This window comes from Medicago sativa, chromosome 1 (assembly GCF_051527215.1).
Source record: "Medicago sativa cultivar Bolivia chromosome 1, Bolivia_mono, whole genome shotgun sequence".
Lineage (NCBI taxonomy): Eukaryota > Viridiplantae > Streptophyta > Magnoliopsida > Fabales > Fabaceae > Medicago > Medicago sativa.
The window spans coordinates 77,507,262-77,533,446 of record NC_140749.1 but is presented as its reverse complement, the minus strand read 5'-3'; the positions used below and the strand labels follow the sequence as shown (position 1 = coordinate 77,533,446).

Sequence of the window (26,185 nt, the reverse complement as noted above, 5' to 3'; positions counted from 1 at the left end):
TTACAAATAACACAGTTGAGAGAGACATTTACCCCACAATCTTGCAGCCTCGACCTAGTTGGAGGGAAAATTTGTGCATTCGACAATACTAATTCTTTACATTTAGTGGAGTTTTAATGTACCAAATAAATTGTCATCTTTCTGTAACTCGAATGTAAATGGTATATTTAAATTCATTGACATGAAAGTGGCGAGCACTACATATCAAATAGAATTCATGTTTCTCACCTTCCAAATCATATTATATTAAATCAAGTAACATAATCAACAATGTTATGTTTGATATCGTGGACAAACATATAGTTAATCAAATATCATATCCAAATTAGATATAGTTGTTGGTTTTAGAATGTGAGAAACCTGAGGATATACTATGCGTGGATTGAGGCCAACAAGCTTCAACATCATGGCTTTATCAAATAATTAGGTTTTGGGCCAAATTGGAATGAAAATATTCACAACAATGCACCAAAAATTGCCTTCTTGAAGCATAGATTTAGAATTAAAAATACTCATCCATGTATGTTGGGATTGTGACCAAAAACTGACAAGTCCTTGGTAGGATGAAGGGTACGATGTTTGTAAATCAATAGCTTTACTCGATCCAAAATTGGGTTTTGATCAACATTTTTTTAACCCAAAACCTTCAGCCCTTATCGAAAACCAATTGAGGTAGCTAGTTATCCCCCCCCCCCCCCCCCCCCCATGTTTTGGTCAACACTAAGGATCCAATTCACTTAAGTAAGTACAAAGTCATATGCAAAAGACTGAAAGGCTTATTAATTGAAACCGTGAGAAACATAATTGTAATGGGGGCATTAGATATGTATGTATTATGTAGGTCAGAAATTAAAAAAAAAATTGAACATTAAAATATACCTATTATCCACAGAGTGTGTAACAAGAGGAGTTTCAATTATCTTCAGATACTAACGAAGCAGCTCCTTTAGAGATCATCGTAGAATCCTCACTAGAAAACACAATTAGTCGAATCCATAAGAAAAATTGCACTTTCCCCATCCAGGTCCCCAACTAAACCTTTGCAACAACACAATCGTAAACAATAATTAAAAATAGGGAAATAATATCTGAGTGGATTTTGCCACCAAAAAACATTTACAAGATTTATGTAGATGATGCTCACTTGAAAAATGGCTTGGGAAGCGTTGTTGCTTTAGCCATAAATGAAAAGGGGTGTGCTGGAACTGACGCGACTTGAAATTGACCTTACATCAATGAGCCAAACACGATGCGATGATCGATTGACCATGGGTTCGCTTTGCGAGAGACTTGTGTTTTTTAAGAGTATCTGATAAGTTTAATGTAAAATAAACCACAAGGTATTTGATAAATAAGGTTGTGCAAAATAACCACATGGGCCTTATATTTGACAATTGTCTTAATCGAAGCTCACTTTAAGTATCCTGACCATTGTCAATATACTCATGATAGCGAAACTTGCTCTACATAATCCTAATCATATATGGGTGAAATATGCTATGTTTTGAAAGAAAAAATTATTGTATCTAAAATGTTGCTCAAGATGGTTTTTTTAACAAGTCTTATTCTTTGATGTAAAAAGAAAGTAATTGAAAAATTAACAAGAATGGGCTATCATTGTAAAATATGTATTACATCCAATCAGAAATAACCAAATATTTCATGTCACATTGTGCACCTTTTTAAAATGGCTTTACTTTTTTTTACAAGAAAAATTTGTCCGCGATGTCAAACATAACATTGTTGATTCTGTTACTTGATTTAATATAATATGATTTGGAAGGTGAGAAACATGAATTCTATTTGATATGTAGTGCTCGCCACTTTCATGTCAATAAATTTATATATACCATTTACATTCGAGTTACAGAAAGATGACAATTTATTTGGTACATTAAAACTCCACTAAATGTAAAGAATTAGTATTGTCGAATGCACAAATTTTCCTTCCAACTAGGTCGAGGCTGCAAGATTGTGGGGTAAATGTCTCTCTCAACTGTGTTATTTGTAATGGAGGTTTGTGGGACAACTTTATTTGTTGTTGATGTGTCTAAACAATGTTTGTTGTGGGCAAAGATGCGTGTTATAGAATATCATGCAATCATTTATGACAAGGTGTGACAATATCCATGAAATAAGTTTTGAAGCCTTGCAACAACTTGATGATAGTATTTCTGATGTTTGCGCCGTTGGTATATAGTTATTGAAGCAACACAACATGCTTTAGATCCAATCAGTAAATATGTCTCAACAATTGTAGACCCGTGCCACTCATGTTTTAGAAGAATGGTGTCTGACACAACATGTTCAACTATGTTTGAGCATCAACGTTGTGCATACTAGTGAAGTGAGACATATCAAACCAGTATATGGAAGATTCAAATGCAACATTGATGTTTCATTCTCTATTCGTCATAACCGAGTAGGTATATGCGCATGTTTTAGTGACGCTAACAATGATGTTACGTCCAAAGCTGTGTGGATTTCCCCAATAGTGCAATCGATGTGGGTGAAGCTTACGAGCTCATGCTTGCTTTAGAATGGGTGCACGGTATTCAATTGAAACCAGTGATTTCGAGTTAGATTTTAAACGAGTTGTTGATCTGATTAACAATAAGAAAGACGACGTTTTAGAATTCAACGCTAATTTAGACAATTATATACCTATATTCACCTTCTATATGAAGAAAAAAAAAATAACAAATAGATTTTGTAGAACATAAGCCCCAAACCCATTGGATAAGTCCCAACCCAACAAGCCCACACAAGTACACTACATTACCCTCAATCTCATCACATAAGTCATAAGAATATTCCAACCTTCTTCTCTACCCTTTACCGTTTCTCACTTTACTCTGCCTCTTCTCTCCTTTCCCCGCACTCTCTGCAACAACTCAAACCTCAATTTCTGTTGTTCAATCACTCTGATGGAAGAAGGGTAGTGAATTTCTGCAATTTTCGTCAAATTTCTCGGTTTGTTTACTTGATTTCACATTGCATCCATTTTAATTTTCAAAATTCACCCTGATGGAAATTAGTTTTTGTACATGCAATTGTGGTTACTCATAGTGCTCAATTTCATCAACAAAATATAATTTTTCTGTTAAAAATTTGATTTTTATTCATCAGCTATGGTTTAGAAGAATTGGGTAAGTTAATTTAGTAGAATTGAGGAATTGGGTGGAGTTGGAATTAGGTTAACGATGTCATTTAGGAGTATGATCATGGATAGGAAGGGATTTGACGTGAAATTCGGGTATGGTATGAGATCAAGATCACAGTCACACTGTGATGTTAATGTTATTGCCAATGGTGCTTTGGTGATTGATGATGGGTTGAGTCAGAGTTGTTGGGCTAACATGCCCCATGAGCTTTTGAGGGATGTGCTTATGAGAATTGAGGTTTCAGATGATACTTGGCCGACTCGGAAGAATGTTGTCGCGTGCGCCGGTGTTTGCAGGAGTTGGAGAGAAATTGTGAAGGAACTTGTTAAGCCTCCTCAATTGTCCAGCAAGTTGACATTCCCTGTCTCCTTGAAGCAGGTAGCACTTGTCTCTATCCCGATGTATCTTTTATTTTTTTCAGCTGCAAACTTGTTGTTCTTTTGTGACTTATAGCTTTCTGAGTTAAGCTCAGAGTAGTTTGTGATTGGCTAGACATCCTTTTTGAGCTGAATTGGGTTTGTTTTCTTGACAGTAGTATCATTATATTCTTCACTAGTATGTGATCTTGATGACTATACTTTACTAACTTGAGAAAGGTTGATGAGTTTTAGATGTTTTGCAAATGTTGTTTACTGTTTGATGTCATTCTCACGTTGGTGAAATTAAAAATCAATAAAACCAAATATTTGTTGAGCAGGAATGGTTGAGGAGTGGGTTGTTATCTTGGTTGTTGCGTGGCTCGGTGAATTCCCAACCCACACCTTGGTTGTTCCGTGATGCGGTGAATTCTTAACCCACACCTCATTCAAATAGAGTGAGTTAGTGAGAGAGCAAGAATGATTGTTGGCTTTGGCACATTTTTGTAAATGAAAGCCAGGAAACATTCTTGCTCTTTCACTAACTCTTGTTGAGTGAGGTTGGCTTTGGCCTATTTTTGTAAACGAACAATTTCATTTACAAAACTACGTCAAAGCCAACAATCATTCTTGTTCTTTCGCTAACTCATTCTCTTTGAGTGAGGTGTGAGTTGGGAATTCACAGCACCACGCAACAACCAAAGTAACAGCCCACCCCTCAATCATACCTGCTCAACAAATATGGGTTTTATTGATTATAATTTCACCAATGCAAGAGTAGCATCGAATAGTATACAAAGTACAAACAACATTTGTAAAACATATTAACTCATCAACATTTCTCAAGTGAAGTATAGTCATTAATTCAAGATCATACATAGTGAAAAATATAACAAAACTGCTGTCAATTAAACCTAACCATTTCAGTTCAAAAGGATGTATAGTTTCTTCGACTAGCTTCCTTGTGAATAGTGGCATTGGTGTAAGGATAATATATACACCATTGCCTGTAACTTGAAATAAGCATTGAATTTTGATACACTTTTTTCTACTAAGATGCAAAGGTTTCATCTAATGTGTGTAGTGCTGACTAGACTTGTTTTTTCATCTTTCTCAACTTTTGTTCAATTGGGAAAACAAACTCCAATGTAGCATGAGTTTAAGCATGAAACTATTTTAGTTTTATTCTTATCACACAAAGGAAACACAACTATATCTAAATTAAAAATTAGTAGTATCTATAAATGACTTATTATTTTCATCATGCAGCCTGGTCCAAGGGGCTCTCTTATTCAGTGCTATATTAAACGAAATCGCGGCGACCAAATTTATTATCTTTTTCTCAGTTTGAACCAAGGTGAGTGCTGCCAGAGATTTAAATTTAAGATGTGTGGTATAATGTGTTCTATATTCTGTGACACATGGGTTGGACTGGGTGTTACTTATTTTACCTTGTAACCTCAACTTGTATGATATTAAGAGAATATCTCTCATCTCTTTATCATTGTTGCCTTTGTAATGTTGATTTGATTTTGCAGCCTCAACTGATGACGGCAAGTTCCTTCTTGCTGCACGCAAGTGTCGACGTGCAACCCACACTGACTATATCATTTCTCTAAATTTGGATGATGTATCAAGAAGGAGTAGCACCTATGTTGGGAAGTTGAGGTATTTTAATTGACCTATGACATGACTTGTTGATTATTACCTATTGCCTTCTGGGTCTGAAATCACTTTTTGGTTCATTTGTAACAGATCAAACTTTCTGGGCACCAAATTTACAGTGTATGATGCACACCCTCCAATTTATGGAGACAGATTTGCAAAGTCCCGCACCACCAGGCTAAGTCTCAAGCAAGTGTCTCCAAGAGTTCCTGCAGGAAACTATCCCATCGTGCATGTCTCATATGATCTGAATGTTTTGGGCTCTAGGTATTAGTTTTTTCACTTGACGTATCTCTCTTTAGGCAAAGAGAATATCGTGGTCTGGAAATCATTAGATGAAAATAGCTGCTAATTTTTTTCCCTATTATCGATTGTTTCTTAGTTTCCTACTTTCCTTTCAAGAGTTGGCTCTATTTCCCTGCTATTGAATTCTTATTTAGAATAACTACAAGTTAGTTAACAAAATGTTAACAGGGGCCCTAGGATTATGCAATGTGTTATGGATGCCATCCCTGCCTCAGCTGTTGAACCTGGAGGTGTGGCCCCGACGCAGACTCAATTTCTTCATAGCAGAGTTGATACTTCTCCATCTATCCCGTTCTTCAGATCAAAATCAACCCGCTCAGAGAATCTCCAATCAGCAGCACCTTTGATAAGTCAAAATGATGGGGAGCTGGTGTTAAAAAACAAGGCTCCTAGGTGGCATGAACAACTCCAATGCTGGTGTTTGAACTTCAATGGACGTGTGACAGTCGCTTCAGTTAAAAATTTCCAGCTGGTTGCTTCTCCTAAAAATGGAGTTTCTGAGGAGGCCCAGGAAAATGTCATTCTGCAGTTTGGAAAAGTCGGAAAGGATGTGTTCACCATGGATTACCAGTATCCAATCTCTGCCTTTGAAGCATTTGCAATATGCCTTAGCAGCTTTGACACCAAGATTGCTTGTGAGTGATTGCTGGAACAGGCAAGTATTCAAAGTACAACAAGATTGTAGTATTTGATTCAATTTAACAATTTTAAAGTTGCTCATTGATGTGATCGTTGAGATTAATGAAGGCTGACATAGTTGCTGATTTTACTTGGCAGGTTTTAGCCAGGTGGAATTGGCCCTCACAGTATTGCAGGTCTGATATAGGCAATATGTCTGCTTTCTGTTTAGTCCAACCCGGCTTCTAAGTCTCTCCCCTTTCCCCCTTCTCCCTTTTATTTTGTATATAAGCGACTTGTGTGCATTATATTTAACAGACATGGACCATATGTTGTATTTTGTGTTTTAGTTTGCAAACCAACTTATGTTTTTTTGGCCATGAGATTGTAGACAACGACCTTAGATGCAATTGGTTTGTGAAGTTTCCAGTTGTGTCTGTTTGATAGCTTTTGGTTTTCAGAATGTATGTACTTGCCTGCTTAGGGTTGCTACATTCCTTTCAAAGATTATCCAATATTCAATTGGTACAAAGTGTGCTCCCAAGTCTTTGTTGTGTTATTCGTAGTTCTGTGTGCAACAAATTACTAAATGATAACTGATACGAATCGTTTCTTAACTAATGACGTTAAGGTAATCAAATTCAGTTGTAATTTAGCTTGTGTGCATACAGTGTTTTTATGTGTAAATATTGATTTTCTTTTCAATTCATTAAATTTAGCATCTGGTGCTTTTTGTTTATTAGGAAAATGTAAAAAAAAAAAAAAAACACCGGTTATTCAAAGTGTGTTTTCTTTTTTTAAACTACTCTATTGAGATATATAAACATGTTTTTTACAATGTAAACAAGCTTCTTATTGCCTGTTCAAAGAAAGAAAGAAAATAGACAAGCTTCTAAATCATAGAATGTAGTTTTCAAACTTTGCGGCCATATAATAATGCTGGCAATTTGTTTTGACATGAAGCAATGCTATGTATGCTTATTTTGGATTATTTTTCAATTTGTGGAAGTTTTTATATATTAGAATATGGGTGTGTTTGGATTAACTTGTTTTTGAACTTATGAAAAATAGTTTATGCATATAAATAAGTTTTTATGTTAATTTGTAAGTTCACAGTAATGAAGATTGTATTTTCTTAAGTTGTTTTTTCGTAAACTAGCTTGATAAGCTTATGAATAGTACATAAAATCTCATTTGTTTGCATAAGCTTAAAAATAAGCCCTTTTTAAGACAATCTCATTTATTTGTGTAAGCTTAAAAATAAGCCAATGATCCCTATGTTTATTTAGATTCTTGCTCTTTAGTCTAAATTCGTAAGTCGCATCCATTTCATAAATCTTTTGGCTTATTTAGCCACAAGTAGTAGCACGAACCTCTCGACCATTCATAAATCAGTAGTATTAAGGATGTGTTTGAAAAAAGATTTGAAAGATAGTTTATACTTAGAGATACATTTACATTTACATTTTTTTCTTCTTTCAAACGAGTCCTTATAGTTAGAGTATGATATTTGAACATAAAAAATAGGACAAATTATGGGACAATTTGGTTAAGAGAGAGAAAGAAAAAATGATAATAAAAATCTCATAAGTTGTTTTTAACGTGATTTTATACGTTTTATTTTTTGAAATAAACATGATTTTATAAGTTTCCGAATTTTGATGTTAAAATATCAACACTCCTATAGTTAAGGATAGAGGAAGTATTGTATTAGTTAATCGTGTGTACGTAAGTGGAACCAATGGAGAAAAATAATTTGAAGACCATCACGTACATTAATTCATATTTCTTTAAAAATAAATTGTCTGAGAGGGGAAAGAAATTCAGGGGTTCCACTTTGGTGCCATTAATGGCACCAATGTCACCATCCAATTCCATCTCCACCACACACACACACATCACACACATATCCCCATGCGGACCCACACACATCAACGGCCAAGATCTCCCCAATGGCACCAATGGCACACAAGCTAAGTCACTGAAGTATTTCCAGAAATTCAGGCGGTGTGGCCTTTGAGTCAGACTAAAGCTTCTTTGTCGGTTCTTTCTTGTCACTTGTTCATTTGTGTTGGGTCATAATCTTGTCCTTTCTCACTTGCAACCAAATCTAAAAATCGAGTTTCTTTTCTTTTTCTTTATTTTTTATATGAAAATGGAAAATCGAGATCCATTTTCTTAAATGTAAAAAACAAATGATAATTTTTCTATAGAAAGCTGCAGAATTATTACATTTATAGGTATTTGACTTATACTCCGATAACATCTTTATGAATTCTTAACCAAAGTCCCAGGGCTTTGTTTGGATGCAAAAAGGAAAGAATGTTTAAGGAATGAAAGTGAGTGGAAAGAGTGGAAAGTAAGATGATTATTTGGTTGTTTGGTTTGAGTGATAGTATGAAGAAAGTGAAATGAAAGATAGTTATATTGTTAGTAAATTGACATAAATATCCCTACATAATAAATATAAAATTTAAGTATTTATTTATATAATTTATAGATATAAATAAGTAGCTTTCTCAAGTAATTTATAAATATATTATATTATAAATTAAAAATGGTAGATTGAAGTGACGGTTGAGGGAAGCAATACTTAATTAAAGGAAAAAAATAGCATAGATAATATAATATGGACATGTTTAAAAATCAAAGAACATGGACATGTTTTCACGTAATAGTAACACGACGCATATCCTTTTTATTTTTTTTGAACGGGAAGCATTTATTTTGTTTCAACATCCAAGGTTACTTTGGTCATTTTCAGATAAATTTGGTCTCTTCCTCACCTTTCCGTCCAATTCAGCAGGGAAAGGTTTCCACTGTGGGTCTCAGTTAAAAACATTCTTTCCTCAACTTTTTGCAGTATTGCCAAACAGGAGAAGGGGGATCAATCCACTCACTTTCTTTCCTTGGTCTAATCTCTCCATAGAACCAAACACACAGCACGACCCTTATTCATAACGTGGCTTTACATTAATTTTAGTGGACGTTAACATTTTTGGCACATTCTTCACGGTGACGGCAACAACACACCGTGTCTGTAACACCCACGACGTGGCTTTCGATATCCCACCAGTTGGATACGAAAGGTTCCCGCCAGTTGGAACGGGCACTATCCGTAAGGATGACCCCACGTTAATAAGAGGAACCGAATCACATCGGAATGAGAGGGATCCGAAGGCCGTGTAGGTATGAGACTACATGGTTGAAGGAAGGCTTATAAGAATTGTTAGGTACTACCCATATCAACAAGATGCATCTTCTTTTCGGTAGCTCATTCCATAAGAACTCCACAGTTAAGCGTGCTTGACTTGGAGCAATTTTGGGATGGGTGACCTACCGGGAAGTTTCCCGGTAAGCGTGCGAGTGAGGACAAAACACGCTGAAAAGACTCGTGTTGGTTTGTGGAGTTAGTTGGCAATCCTAAAAGCAGTCTGGGATGTTACAAATGGTATCAGAGCAGACCTCTCCCAGTACGGTGTGGTTCGGGGACTAACCAGGCGGAAGCTGGTGGGCATGTAACACCCACGACGTGGCTTTCGATATCCCGCCAGTTGGATACGAAAGGTTCCCGCCAGTTGGAACGGGCACTATCCGTAAGGATGACCCCACGTTAATAAGAGGAACCGAATCACATCGGAATGAGAGGGATCCGGAGGCCGTGTAGGTATGGGACTACATGGTTGAAGGAAGGCTTATAAGAATTGTTAGGTACTACCCATATCAACAAGATGCATCTTCTTTTCGGTAGCTCATTCCATAAGAACTCCACAGTTAAGCGTGCTTGACTTGGAGCAATTCCTGGATGGGTGACCTACCAGGAAGTTTCCCGGTAAGCGTGCCAGTGAGGACAAAACACGCTGAAAAGACTCGTGTTGGTTTGTGGGGTTAGTCGGCAATCCTAAAAGCAGTCTGGGATGTTACAGTGTCAGTGTACGCAGTCTGGGATGTTACAGTGTCAGTGTACAAATGGTGCATATAAAATGCTGTCCTCACTCATGCTGTCCTCACTCATGCCAATAATACCGTCATCATCACCAACCGTTTTTCAACTCTCCTTAATTTAAAAAGTTGTAGTAAAAAAAAAGAGGAATGATATTTTGACATCCAATTTTCAACAACTTTTTAGGGACAACCTTTTTCCTTCATTTTTATTGGACAATAACAATAGAGAGAGAAAGGAAGAGAGAGAATAAAAATATAATGAGAGTATGAAAAAGAGTTATCACAAAAGTTGTTGAAAATTGGTTGTTAAAATATCATTCCTCCCAAAAAAAAATTCCTGCTTACAATACTTTCAATCAAACTTAACCATATGCTTGCAACTCAAAGTACAGATTCAAGATTGAAACCCCTAGATAGACTTCATTAAGCTTTTAGTTTGTACTCCCTCCGGTCCTTATTATAAGAAACAATTGACTTTTTTGGTTTATAGAATAATTAATGTATCTTGTTATAAATATAGACTAGATACATCACTTACACAATGAACCTAAAAAGTCAACTTTTTCTTATAATAAGGACCGGAGGGAGTACAACGTTTCATTGTGATCTTTCAAGTTCTTTTGGCAATTGTAGTTTATGGTTAACTTATTACTGAATCCATAGTGTCATTTTATTAAGGGTTAATAGTGTTTTTCACCCCTGTAATATATGTTATTTCTGGTTTTCACCAATGTAAAATTTTAGGTTTGATTTGCACCCGTGCAAAAAATTTATTTTTCGGAAAACCCCCCTCCTCCATCCAACTCACCAAATCAGCTTATGTGGCGCTGACATGGATTTAATTTTTATTATTTCTTTTTTTTCCACTTGCCACATGTGAAATTCGTTTTTTTCCATTAAAATAATTTTTTTTAAAAAATTAATAAAAAATTTTATTAAAAAAGATTAATAATTTTTTAATTTTTTTTCAATTAAAATAAAGTGAAAACAAAAATTTATTAATAAAAATTAATCAATTTTTTTCAATTAAAAACAATTATTAAAAAAATTAATACATTTTTTTAATTTTTATTCAATTAAAAAAATACATGTTTTTTTAATAATTATTTTAATTTTGATTGAAAAAAATGAATTTCACACGTGGCAAGTGAAAAAAAAAAGAAATAATAAAAATAAAATTCATGTCAGCGCCACATAAGCTGATTTGGTGAGTTGGATGGAGGAGGGGGGTTTTCCGGAAAATAAAATTTTGCAAGGGTGCAAATCAAACCGAAAATTTTACAAGGGTGAAAACCGAAAATGACATATATTACAGGGGTGCAAAATACTAATATTTGAGACTCGACAATTTAATTTAAGATTTAAAATAACTCAGAATAAAAAAAAAATTGACAATCAGAAGAATTTAATAGTTGTTTAGTTAAATTTGACATTTTAGTTGGCAAGTTTTAAGTGAAATGGTACTTATATAAATATTAATTGAATTCTATTATTTTTTTAGAAATAAAATTTAAGATTTAAAATAACTCAGAATAAAAAAAAATTGACAATCAGAAGAATTTAATAGTTGTTTAGTTAAATTTGACATTTTAGTTGGCAAGTTTTAAGTGAAATGGTACTTATATAAATATTAATTGAATTCTATTATTTTTTTAGAAATAAATTGAGTTCTAATTTATTTTAATGGATTATTCTAAAAATTGAAAGGATCAAAATTGCTCAAAAAAGACTAGTGACCAAAATTACACATAATCTAAACTAGAGGGATAAAAATGAAGGGACATATCAGTATGCAAGAGTCAAGGTTCAAACTTTGAATTTCTCATTTATTCACTTCAAAGTGTAAAATTTTGGTCATTAGACTACTTGACCAAAAATAAAATGTAGTTAAACTTGAAAGAAATAATACGTTGTTCAATCGAAGAATTGTGTGTGCTCTCTTTCTAGGCCAGGACTCTTAGGCCCAAAGGATTTATATGGGCCTAACGAATTCAAACACACATAACCAAGGATTCAATTTTGAAAATTGATTTTCCCACTTCAAATAAAGCTAAGAAACACCATGAAATGACAAGTTTAACCCCAACGACAGTTAACTACCGCTGAATTTTAACCGATGGTAGTTAGCTACCGATGGAAATTAGGGTTAAACTTGTCATTTCACCGTGTTTCTTAACTTTGTATGATGTGGAAAATGCAATTTTCTTCAAATTTACCTATCAAAGTATGATTCGATTGATGAGAAACAATGTTGGTCTTGTACTCGTCGAGTTACTTTATCCAAAATAACAAATGAAATTGGAAACAATTTAGAATTGCTCTTTATAGTGCTTTTTGCATGTTTAGGGGGCTTTGAAGATTATAATTCAAAATTTTGTAAGAGTTTAAATAAGAGAAAATCGAAATATGATAAGAGACTATTCAAACCGATTAGGCTTTAAGCTCCAAAAAGACAAAGTTTCAGGTTGAATTAAAAATATCACAAAATGATTGAAAATATATAAACACTTGACAACAATTATATATGGTTTGATTTTATCCCTCAATTTTTTAGGGAAAAAAAGGTTATGGTACTTTGAAGAACACTTGGGATGTAAGTAAAACATATCTAATATTGTTCTAATTAGAGATTAAACTTGGATGTTGTTGATCGAGAACTAATTTTGAACTTAATTTAAAATTGAGAATTTCACTTTTGATTTATTAATTTAAGTGTTACAAACTTTAATTAAAGAAAGGATGAAACACAAATAATATTATATAAATCATACGTAATTGATTTTTTCTCATTTTAATGTATTAAATATGACTCATAGAGTTATGCAATCAATCATCAAAAACACCACCAACCAACTTCACGGAAGTCAATTACCAAAAAACACCATCATCGAACTACATGCATGAATTTTAAATCAATTCTACCGAATTCTTCATATATTAAAAATGAACTTTAGATTCATACATATCATGTGATAATGGATATTATATATGTTAGTTAGAAGAATAAAATGATTGTAAAGTCTAACCAAGTTTATATTCATGTATCGGGTATCTATTATTTATCAAATAACAGATTTTTATATAAATAAACACATAAAATTTCGTAATATTCTATTTTTTTTGGACAAATTATAATGATTTCAGTTATGAAGAACGTAATTAATAAAAAAAAAAGTTATGAAGAACATAAACTATTTCTCTTCATTTATTCTCTTATACTTTCTCGTTTTCCATTCTTTCATCTTTGCACATACTATCAAATAAACTCTTTAAATTTACATACAAGGCCAGCTTAAACAATTTTAATGTACTGTTCTAATCTTAAAAATTTGGCCCTTAATAAAAAGAAGCATACAAAATTTAAAAAGAGGAGGCACTTATTTAAATATTAAATAACATCGATAACACCAACAAAAGTCGTCCTTGTAGATAATATAAAAAGAAAATTGATGTTCACACATTGGAGAAGGCTGGGACACACATGTAAAATACGTTTTTGCCCCCTCGGCAGTTAACTGCCGAGGAATTCAAAATCCGGCTGCAGTTAACTGCCGAGGAATTCATCGGTAGTTAACTGCCGAGGAAAACTGTTTCATCAGATGAAACAGTCACCTGCTCCCCCTACACACTATTTTCATCATCTTCCATAAAACTTCATTCAATCCACCCAAATCCAACATTTTTTTTTTAATCAAATCTTGCTCAAAAATGATTCAAGCATCAAGCATAGGATGTATCAACACACTTTTGACGTAAAAAAACAGGTATTGAGCATTTTAATCGGTTTATTTTTTTATTATGCAATGGGTTTCTACGTCAGTTACGTAGAACCCTGTTATGGGGAATCTCGGTCGCTTACTGCCGAGGAAAACCTCGGTAGTTTAGTACCGAGGAAAACCTCGGTAGTTAAGTACCGAGGATTACATAGGCAAAAATTTTGGAGCGAAAAAATGGCAGCTACTACCATTTTTTCAAAAAAAAAATTTCTTTGTTTTTTCTTTGTTTTTTTTTGTTTTAGTTCATTATGGCATTGATGTTTATGCATTAGTTAGTTGTTAATTCATATTTATGTGTTGTTTAATTATAGTAATGACCGAGAACGCGGAAGATGTTTCGGGAGAGACAAAAAGTAATTTTGTCCAAATTTCCGGAGATGTCAAGCCGCCTAAGGTTGAAGTCAAACCAAACATTGAACAAGCTTCTAAATATGTTAGCCCCGGTGTCGTCCCACTTCAAGCCCACGAAGTGGACACGGCTAGGTTTTTTTTCTGACGACATTAAGTTTCAAGATAGAGAAGAATTGCTTGGGTGGGTACGTTGTCAAGCAAATAAGGCGGGATTTACAATTGTTACACAAAGATCAAGCTTGATCCATCCAATATTGCGCCTAGTGTGTGAAAGGAGTGGAGCTCACAAAGTGCCTAAAAAAACCAAAGCATGCGACAACGGGCTCAAGAAAATGCGGGTGCTTGTTCATGATTAGTGGATATCAAAGTACGCAAACAAAGGAATGGGGATTGAACATTCTTAATGGAGTTCACAACCATGCGATGGAGCCGGCTTTAGAAGGAAACATTCTTGCCGGTAGATTAAAGGAGGATAACAAGAAGATTGTACATGACTTGACCAAGAGCAAGATGCTTCCAAGAAATATTTTGATACACTTGAAGAACAAAAGACCACATTGCATGACAAATGTGAAGCAAGTGTACAATGAACGTCAAAAAATATGGAAGGCAAATAGAGGTGACAAGAAGCCGTTGCTTAACAACTATACTTATTACTCAAGAACACATGGTGAAAGTTGGAGGAGCACAACTATACTTATTACTCAAGAACACATGGTGAAAGTAATACAATCAAAGATATCTTTTGGGCTCATCCAACATCTGTTAAGTTGTTTAACAATTTTCCAACGGTTTTGGTTATGGACTCCACCTACAAAACCAACTTGTATAAGATGCCAATGTTTGAGGTAGTTGGGGTAACTTCGACCGATTTGACATATTCGGTTGGGTTTGGATTCTTGATGCATGAGAAAGAGGAAAACTTTGTTTGGGTTTTAAAAATGTTGCGTAAACTTCTTACTTCAAAGATGAATATGCCTAAGGTGATTGTTACCGACAGGGATGGGTCTTTGATGTAAGCGGTTGGAATTGTTTTCCCTGAAAGTTATGCTATGAATTGTTACTTTCATGTGCAAGCAAATGTTAAACAAAGGCGCGTCTTAGATTGTAAATATCCTTTGGGAAAAAAGGATGGGAAAGAGGTGAGTAATCGCGATGTTGTCAAGAAGATCATGAAGGCATTGAAAGATATGGTTGAATCGTCCACTCAAGAGTTATATGCAAATGCATTAGTGGAGTTCCAAGATACTTGTAGTGATTTCCCACCTTTCCTAGCCTATGCCATGACCACCTTGAATGAAGTGAAGGAGAAAATAGTGAGGGTATGGACAGACCATGTGTTGCATCTTGGTTGTAGATCCACCAATAGGATAGAATCGGCTCATGCTTTGGTGAAGAAATATTTGGACAATAGTGTGATTGATTTGGGTACTTGTTGGGAGAAAATACATAACATGTTGTTGCTTCAACACACTGCGATACAAACAGCATTTGGTCAGAGCGTTACCGTGTTGGAACATAGATTCAAAGATGTCACTTTGTACTCCGGCTTAGGTGGTCATGTGTCTAGATATGCTTTGAACAACATTTCTATGGAAGAGTCACGTTGTAGGGAAACGTTGTGCATGAACAAGGAAATTTGTGGTTGTGTTCAAAGGACATCTCACGGCCTACCATGTGCATGCGAAATTGCAACTAAACTCCTTGAAGAAAAGCCAATTTTATTGGATGAGATACACCACCATTGGCAAAGGTTACGCATGGGAGAAGAAAGTAATGAACTTGGTTTTTCGGTCGATGATGAGTTGAAGGGTATTGTAAAACGTCTCAAGAAACTCCCTTTCCAAATGAAGCTTGAAGTCAAAGAGGCTTTGCGGCAATTGGCATTTCCTGAAACCACCATGATGTCTCCACCACCACAAAAAGCAACAACCAAGGGAGCCAAGAAAAAAGTGGACATTGCGAGGTCTAAAGGAAGAATTACATCGACTAGTCGGATCCCTTCTTCTTGGGAGGTTGTTGATTCCCAAAATCCGGATAGTCAACCATCACCATCACCAACAACATCATCATATAAAAGGAAAAAAGGTGCTCGTCTGGTAAAGCACCAATTTCCCCACTTCCACCACCTTCTCGGTATCCAAAGCCTAAGGCTATCCCGGTTATGAGGCCTATTGATTATATGCCACGCTTCATGCTTCCATTTATTGAAAAAGTGGTGGATGTTATTGGCGACGGACATTGTGGATTTCGGGCTATAGCCGAGTTCATGGGCTTAACCGAACAAAATCATCTCACGATTCGTACACATCTTATTCAAGAATTGAAAGATCATAGAGATGATTATGTTGAAGTATTTGTGGGTGAGGATCGTTATAACTACATTTTAAATGGCTTACATCCTCCCGCAAATACAAAAAGTTGTGCACATCTTGTTGATAAGTGGTTGACTTTTCCGGACATGGGGCACATTGTTGCTAATTATTACAAAAGGTGTGTGGTTGTGTTGACAAATCTTGAAGTTGGTAACTCAGAATCTTTTTTCCCACTAAGAGGGCCACCACCGCCGGGTAATCAAAAAACTCCCATCATGTGCCTTGGGGTAATTCCTAATCACTTTGTGCTTATTTACTTGAAGAATGGTTGTCCACTACCTCCATCATCTACGGAGTGGCACAGTCACAAGAAAGAAGATGCGGTGACTTGGGAAGATGAGTATTTGGATCAACATGAGTTGTTCCGAAAGCTCATGGCTATTGAAAGTGGAAACAAACCGCCGAAACCACAAAAGGAATCAAACAAAGCGGCGCCTATTTTGTTGGACACTCCCGAAAAACCAAAGCAACAATTTGAAGTTATTGCGGAAGATGAGGAAGATTTTATGTCACTTGATCTTCTCCAATCACTTGGCCTTTAACGAGTGATTTTTTTGTCGGTGTTAGTCCTTTTTTTTGGTAGAAATTACACCGACGTATATTTTGGGGTCAAAATTGTAATGCAAATTTTTTGTGGCCAATATATAAGTAACATTATGTAATTAATATTGATATATATGATAATATGACTTTTATTGACTTGAAACTAGTGCAATACTTATTTATAGCTTATTAATGTTTACGCATTTGATTTATTCGTTATTACATTCCATTTAATTTTGTTCTAATCTATGATTATTTTGTTAAAGCTTTTGTCAAGTGAAACATGTCAGAGGTTGCAAGAATTGAAGGACGTGTTAGGTATTGCGCGTTTAAAAAGACGGTTAAGGTTATGATAACACCGACAGACTCTATTGATGATTTGAAGACACAACTTAACACTTATTTTGAGCATCTTGGTGAGAATCAATATACACGTCACTTGTCTGCTCTAATGCCAATGATAGACCTAGGAGAAGATAGAGATTAATTCGCATGGAAAACGACAAGCTATATGCCTTGGATTATTAAAGACGATAGCGACGTCGGATTTATGTTTAGGAATATGGTGGAAAATAATGTATTATATATATATGTTCGTTCCATATGCAATTGTAATGAATGTAAGTAGGGATTTAATTTAATGATGTGTAATGAGTTGTAATGTGTTGTTTGATTATGGACACTATGTTCCGTTTTGATGAATTTCAAACTTTTGTGTGGTTTGAACCAAATGTCGGTTTGATTTAATTATGGACAAATGTAAAAGATATTGTATTTTTCTTGTTTATGACCGAGTTTTATTGTTGTATAATTTGAATTGCCTATGGAAATGCTCTGGTGAAATTACAGGTCAAAACTGGCCTAAAAACGGCTTGGTAAGGGTTAGCATTAATGCAGAACCTGCTGTCTGCATAAATGCTTTCCTCGGCAGTTAACTACCGAGGAATTCCTCGGCAGTTAACTGCAGCCGAATTTTGAATACCTCGGTAGTTAACTGCCGAGGGGTAAAAACGTATTTTACATGTGTGCCACAACTTTCTCACATGTGTGAACATCAATTTTCATATAAAAAAGATCCATTCTATCATATAACATGGTCTTGATAAATACTTTGTTGTATATCCCCTATCCCCTAAAAAAGATACTTTGCATATATATTTTTTTTGTTATATACTTTGTATATATTAAATTGCAATGAACCGTATAACTTGTTCTATAAAATTTTAAAAATAATTATAAACTTATAAAAGGTAATAAAAAAAATTAAACCATTGTTGTCAATATGTTTTTCATAAAATAATTATAAACTTATAAAAGGTAATAAAAAAAATTAAACCATTGCTGTCAATATATAAAAGGTAATAAAGGTCGATTAATTTGGTTCATGAACCAAATTCATGAAGTTAATTGTCGAGTTGAATTTCGAACTATGTTCGTGTTAGGTCATTCATTGTCATTTGTCAGCCCTATGTGTTTTCACACCAGTTTAAACCTTTTAAAATTTGCTCCACCTCCTTCATTACAACTCAAAGGCTTTTTAAGTTCCATCATACCTGTCATAGCATTTTGTTTTTTTGGGTAAAACTAATACTTCTGTTCATTTACTCTTTGAATTTTGAGATTTTTTGTTTTAAATTTTTCTGTTCCAATTTTTTCAATGTCATCATTTGAAATCACCGTTTTTTGCTTCCTATTGTCTCGTTGCTGTGTAATTTTTTTTTTTACCCTGTAGTGCTTTTATTTTTGTTAACACGAAAGTTCATATTTTATTAATTCTTTAGCAAAATATTATTTTGGGTTTGCCTCTTAACCTTTAGATTTAAAAGCTTTTTCTTTCTTGTTCATCTTTTTTTTTTTTTTTTTCTTCTTTTGAATTGTGAATATGAAAGTTATACTTTTTAAATCTTTCAGCGATTTATTGTTGATAGGTTGTATGACAACTGGGTATTGGGTGAAGACGAATGGTATGCAATACCACACTCTTGGTGAAGAAGAAATGAATCTGCATTTTAGACACGGGTGAGCGGTGGCTAAACTTTGAAAAACTTTATTCGAGTTTTCTGGTTTATAAGAGAAACTTAACTCTATGTTTTCCGAAAATTTACTCAATTTCGGGAAAGTTTTGCATACTAAATTTTGTTTTGGGGGTGATGTCAAATATAAAATTAATATTTTTATAATTTGTAGGGGTATCAGAATAAATACAGGTGTATAAGGCATAATTTTCAAGACGTGGTTTCTGTGTGTGTGCTCTCTCTGTGGGCCAGGTCTTTTAGACCCAAAGGATTTATCTGGGCCAAAAGACTTCAAACAAAGCTTAATGCGAAAATTTTACCCTACACCTCTACATTTATACTTTCACCCATATCAATTATAAAAATTCTAATTTTACTCTATTTATGATTTGACTTCACCCCATACAAAATATTTCTACTAGTTAAAATTTACTCGGAATGGTATGCATTCTACAAACTCATTGTCACTTAATTTTGAACCAAGAAGTTCTTCCATGATCGTCGTTGTATTAACAACAAATCTTCCACAAACTTAAATTCACGAGGTTAAACCTATGTTCATCCCTACAATTCATATAAATTTCCAAATTAGCCCCTTTTGTAATTTAATTTCAGCAACAATAAAAAAAACTCAATTTATTTGTCTTAAAATATAAGCAAAAAAGACAAGCATTTATCCTATTTAAGTTTTTTTTTTTTTAAACCATCTTTTCCAAGATTAGTTTTTTTTTTTAAACCATCTTTTCCAAGATTTTTTTTTGTTTATTCTTATGAAATTAAATGCAAATTACATTCAATTTTCTCCCTCTTTCATTTTCTCCATAACCAATAGCCAATAAAAATTGTTTTTACATTTTCCTATAAAATTTATTCCAAAGAAAACTCAAAAAACTATACTCCAAATTCTTATATTTTAGTTTTCTTAATAAGTGTGATTTTTTTTTCCTTACAATTTGGACGAAGGATGTATTTCCCATGGATACATGTTTTTTCCGAACTGAATAAAATTCCAGAAAACTTGCTCCAAGTTTTTCGTATACAAAAATTGTATAGAACGATGTAACAGATTTATGAATTTTTAAACACGTAAACCGAGCACTCCATAAAATTTTATTTAATTTGTTGTATTTTCGACAAAAAATTATGGGAAAATTACTAGATTCATTGGAAAATATGAACAACCTTGGACAAATCATGTAAATCATAATCAAACGCTTTTTGATTAAGTGCTAATTATTTGTATCCAGGTTGAAAAAAAAATTATTCCATATTCTCTTTTACTTTTTCCTTTTTGGTTTGTGGTTTATTTTTAGTTTCGTGGATTTAGATTTAAAGTTCCTTTAATTTTGATTATGATCCATACAATTAGAAATTGTGAACGAAAATTGAAAACGAAAAACGTTTTACGGTAACATAAACAACTATAATTTCATCGATGGAAATCTGCAGTTCATCCACGGTTTAAATTTCAATTTTCAGAAATCTTGTGTTCGATTTCAACTCCTGGAAAACTTGTTCTATAAAAAAAAAATTGTGGGGGTGAAGTCATATGATTTTATTTTATTTTTGACAAAAGGGGTGAAGTCATATGATTAAAAGGTCAAAATTGGCATTTTTTATGATTTTTAGGGGTTAAAGTACAAGTGTTGGGGTGCATGGTAAAATGTTCACTTAATGCACCTGCATATGCTCAGTAGTTGTGGCGGATTTCTACATTGGGGTCTGTATTTGTAGTTAGGTAAATAATTACAAGGATTATTTTTCGAGGGAAATATGATAATTAAGTAATAAATACTATTATTACCAATGAAATTAATTGTGATATCAAGTTTATTTCTTGTAAAAAAATTATTTCATATTAAATTATGATTTGCAGGATGATAATTATGTTACATAATTTTACAATCACAAGTTGGTCCACTTGATATTGATGTATATCATAGAAGTATATAAATTTGATTCTCGTTGTCAATATGCAGACTTTGTTTGGGATTAATATGTAAGTACCTCTGACATCTATGAAAGTTTTCCGACCTTGAAAGGCCTCTGTGATCCAATCCGTCTCACTTTTTTATATATAAAAAATTCAATATATTTTATATTTTTCTTGCAAAATATGGTTTTCTTTTCTCTAATAAAATGAACTGTGATTTATGTTTGTAACAAAAGTAGAGTTTGATATTTATTTTGATAGATGCGAATTTCTTGTCCTCATGAGCTTAATGCATAAAATATACAAAGTTTAAGGTTCAAACCTCAACCAACACCAAAAAAAGATACGAATTTCTTGTTTTACGGATAAAGTCATTAATGGGATTGTAATCGGTTAATCACTTATTTGAGCTGTATATATTTTTCAGTATTTCTTCTTTTTCGAGTTGACCAAAATGACTTGCTTGTCCTTATCACCACACCACTCCGAATTCATAGGACAAAAGAAGGAAAAAAGTTGAAGGATAAAGAAAAGGATGCGTATGGAGCTTGAAAAATATGAATGCTAAATTAAATACTGCTAAAGTTAACTTGTGCCCTCAAGGCACAAGTTAAAAAATAAAAGTAAAAATATTTTGTTGTAATTAATGCATTTGAATTTAATTTTTTGACTTTTAACTAATTGAATGCACAAAATTTAAAAAATAATTTCTACATTTAGGTTGCTTAACATGTGCCCCAAAGACACAAGTTAACATGACCCATTAAATATTAATAGACCATGGAGTGACCCACATAATTGTGAGAAGGAAAATGAAAGTTGTTGAAGAGCAAGATATAACAAAATAGATACATCTCAAATCAACAAAGATTTATGGCCACACCACAACTCCTGATTTCTCATTAATGCCAACTTGCACCGAATCAATTATTTTCAAAAGACAAAAAATTGTGGAATTAAAGATACAAGAAGTCACTATATGATTTCCAAAATAGTCTATTAAGAAAATGTTACGACTACTTAATTAGGTTATTCAAGCAGAGTAAGAATGGAAATTAAATTGATGATTTTAGGATGATTTGAGAATTTAATTACGTTAAGGATCCTAATTGTACGGGTGCATGAATAAGTCAGTGTCACACAAACAGAAATTGGTCCCTAGAATGAGTGGTGTATAATATCAATGTCCAAAAAGATAATAGTGCATGAATCACAGCCATCCACTCTAACTTCAGGATTCAACCTTATGGACCACACTTACCTTTCAATGAATAGAAAAGCTTCATGGTACCATGATAAATGCTGCATACATCTACAGGTGAAATTGATAACTCATAGCTACAACTTTTAATTTATGATATCCTTCCTTTTCACATTTTTGTTTTCTTTAATTTATTTCACTTTTAATTAGGGTGTGGTGGTGGGGGAGATTTGATAGTTGTATTTAGTGAATGAGTGATGTATAGTCCCAATAAATACTTGAACAATTATAACAAATAATGTCACCTGCTATGCTTAATAAAAATAAGAATAGATAGTGGTACATATGGAACATGGTAGATTATTCATATCATTTCTTCATATATATTTTTAGTAGAGTACAAACCAACCATTCATTCTATAAACTGGAAAATTCAATCTAAGCCAATTGAATTGGTATGTTTTTTCTATTCTATTTGAGTCCAAGGCCAAACAAATCCGACTTCTATTGATTCGAATATCGGTCTCATATGTTTAAAATCGATCATCCAAGACTTGTTTCATGTAAGAATGGAATTCGGGTTCTTTTGAACGAGTTGTTCTTTCGTGAAACTCATTGATCACTTGGGTCTAATCACTTGATTGATTATACATTTGTTTTAAAATAATATAAAAAATGATTAGTACTTAATTTTTTTTCATAGATTTTATAAAATGATTTTTCTAATTTTCAAAATTTTTTAATTTGGTTGAACCAAATAAAATCAAAATGCTGTTCTTCATTATTTAAAAAAAATGTTGTTCATCATTTTGGTTTATTCAGGATTACGTGAAAAAAAATTGTAACCAAATGAAGCAAACCAACTATTTTTAGTTAGTTTAGATTTTTTTTATTTTATTTTTGAAGAATTTAGTTAGTTTAGATATTTTTTCTTCCGAAAGTTGAATCAACCTCGACCTATTATGCCACCGTCATGTTTCCTTGGGCAAATAGTTCCCAAATTTCTCCAATAAATTTTTTCTCTCATTTTACTTGCCACCCCCACCAAATATTGCAAATCAAGCTTTCATACAAGTTGATCACACATATTCCTTTAGGTAAAAGGAAGCTACTCATAGCATAAATACGATGACTTGGACCGTTGATTCTATGAGATGCGATACCAACAAATGATATACTTCATCCGTTTTAAAATATAAACAAAATTCGACAATAAAAGTTAATCTATTTATTTTAAAATTTGTATTAAGTACATCAATTTATATTTATCCATTTTTGTTTATATTTTGAACGGACAGATGAATTAAACACTTGCTTCTAGATCTACCCGCACTTCCCTCAAAAAAAAAGAAGATCTACCCGCACTAATAGTTAGTCCAAGATATTTTAAGTGTTTTGCGACAATCTTCATTTAAATCCAATTATGAATATCTTGTTTGCTTGACTCTAAAATCTTTTTGCTGAAAATAATCTTAGTAGTTATTGATACGTTGTTTGGATGCCTTTTAATAAACCTTCATCACATGTTTAAGCTCCTTCACTTATTTTGCGTGCCCCTACAAAAAATAATATTGTCATCAATAAAAAAAAGGCGAGAAATTTTTGGATCCCCTTTAATCAATTTAATCACATGGATAATATATATATTGAGCTTTAGAGAGTAATCTCAGAAAAAATTACAGTGCAACTATATGAAGAGAGACGGGGATGAGAGGTCTCCTCATCAAAGACCTCTTAGGTTGAAAGAGAATCGGGAAGGATTACCATTAAATAGAATGGAGAAAGGTAACATAGATACACACGTAATAGGAAAGTCCCATACATAAAAAAGTTTTTTATTTTGAAAAAAATATAACTCAATACGATCATAGGCATCAGCCATGACTAGTTTACTGCCAACAAAACCTTTATTTTCTTATTACTAGAATGACTTATATAATTAAAATACTCAGACAATTAAATTATTATTATAAATAACTCTGCGAGACACAAAATCACTATGGTAATTTCCTATAATGTCATGACTCATGAAAAATAGTCTTAATTATATTTGCTCTTCTATTGAGAATGATTTTAATCATAATGTTGCTATCGGATATAAGTCTAAAATCATTAGATTTGGTAGGACTTTTAATTTTAGGTATAAGACACATAGTTTTATTAAAGCAACTTCATTGTTAAGAACATCGAGAGCCATGGAAATGACATCATTATCAATGATGTCCTAATACTTCTAGTAAAAAGAGGAAGGCATACCATCTTGCCTCAAAGAAGCCAATGTTAGCTAAACAAAGTAGGAGGCTCTTTATTAATCCTAATTCTCCTACGTCTCAGTGCCTTAAAGCAAAACACTACATACATTCTCCTATTTTAGAAGCAAAAATTGTTTATGATCCTAGTTTCACTTGGAGTAACATTCACCATTCATCATTGACTTTCAAGACAGGGTGTTACCAGTAATGGAAACAACAACAAAGTGTGGCATGATATATAAAGCGTTTCCTTTTTGAAATGAGGTTAGAATTAGAGCCCTAAAACCTCCTATATATATGCAGCATTACTATGATCATGGTGGATGATATTCTCAATAAAGTATGCTTCACTTGGAACAAAAGTTTATTTAACGAGTTTCATTAAAAAAAAAACAACATCTATACTAGCGGTCAAATTCCGCTAATAAAAAAAAGTAGCTTGTAATGCAATCTTATTGATCGGCTACCGATCAGGATTACGCCAGTAATAACGCGTTAAATTCCAATGCATTGTTAAAGAGGTTCCTAAAGGTACTCGTTAACATTTCCCTTATGAGAATAGCTCACGGAACCGTAAGTATTTGTCAACTGAACCACACATCATGAGAATGAAACCTAAATTCTCAAGTAATTTGAAGTTTAGTTGAGTATGATACTATGTAGACAAGATTTATTTTTAAATAAAAATATGACATGATATCGAATGATACTATGTAGGAAATTACTTTATCACCACTTTATTGCTCATTCCTTTTAAAGAAAAATAGAAACCCAAATCGTTAACTATTTTTCTCACGTAGTCAGAGTGTATCTGCCAGACGACACTCACTCGAGTTCTCTCTCTTCTCCTTCACCAAATCCATCAATCTCCATCCTATCCTTGTCCTCGGTTAATGAAATGTTAAAGTGAACATATTAGTGGATAATGCATTACAACATTTCCTTCGGGACCAAAGAAAACTTTTTTTCTTATTAAAAAAATGATTCACTGCGGAGGACGATGATGAGCGGGATACCAGAACCCGTCGGGGCAAGGATGAGATTTAATTTCCCATCCGCATTAGATATATGTAGGATAACAGGTAAGTATATGAGAGTTGGAGATGGGGACGGAGAAGGTAAAACCCGTCCCCATCCCTCTCCATTGCTATCCCTACATCCTAGCCATTTAATACTTAATTATGAGTTGCATGGATGGATTAACCATGTTTCCACCTTAAATCCCACTATGAGTTGCATGTAAAAGAAATGTACGTTCTTTACCAAAGAAATATGTACGTTAAATGTGAATCTGTCGGAAGAAAAATAAGTACGTTCTTCACCAAAGACATCTTAATGAAACCAAGTAACACTAGGATACAAATCTGTGTATGTTTTACTTCACAGTTCATGCTATATATGGTTGGTTCATCATGTATATGAAACAAAATGCAAAGGATTGACCTTTCAATAAGCGTGCTGAATCAAAATTTGTCACGTAGTAGAAAAACTAGGATAAAGGTATTTACCCTTTTAGAAAAGACTGTCCACATAACATGGGTTTGTTGTGGCGTGATGTTACTTTTAAGGATGAAAATTAACTGAATGGTGACTTCTTAGTTAGTTAAAGTGACTACTCCATGAGTCTATGTACGGTGTGTTTCTAATTGTGGCTGAAAATGACAAAAAATTCAAGAAATTAAACT

General features: G+C 33.5%; 1 protein-coding gene across 1 annotated transcript; it reads left to right on the top strand.

The window, feature by feature from the left end:
- Nucleotides 1-2,806: 2,806 nt before the first annotated feature.
- Nucleotides 2,807-6,641, top strand: TLP3 (tubby like protein 3). The gene is made up of 6 exons (XM_085737946.1): nt 2,807-3,542; nt 4,790-4,877; nt 5,059-5,188; nt 5,276-5,452; nt 5,660-6,146; nt 6,269-6,641. The coding sequence occupies exons 1-5, from the start codon at nt 3,204-3,206 to the stop codon at nt 6,132-6,134; spliced, it is 1,209 nt and encodes a 402-aa protein (XP_085594072.1). The 5' UTR covers nt 2,807-3,203; the 3' UTR covers nt 6,135-6,146; nt 6,269-6,641.
- The last annotated feature ends 19,544 nt before the right edge of the window (nt 6,642-26,185 follow it).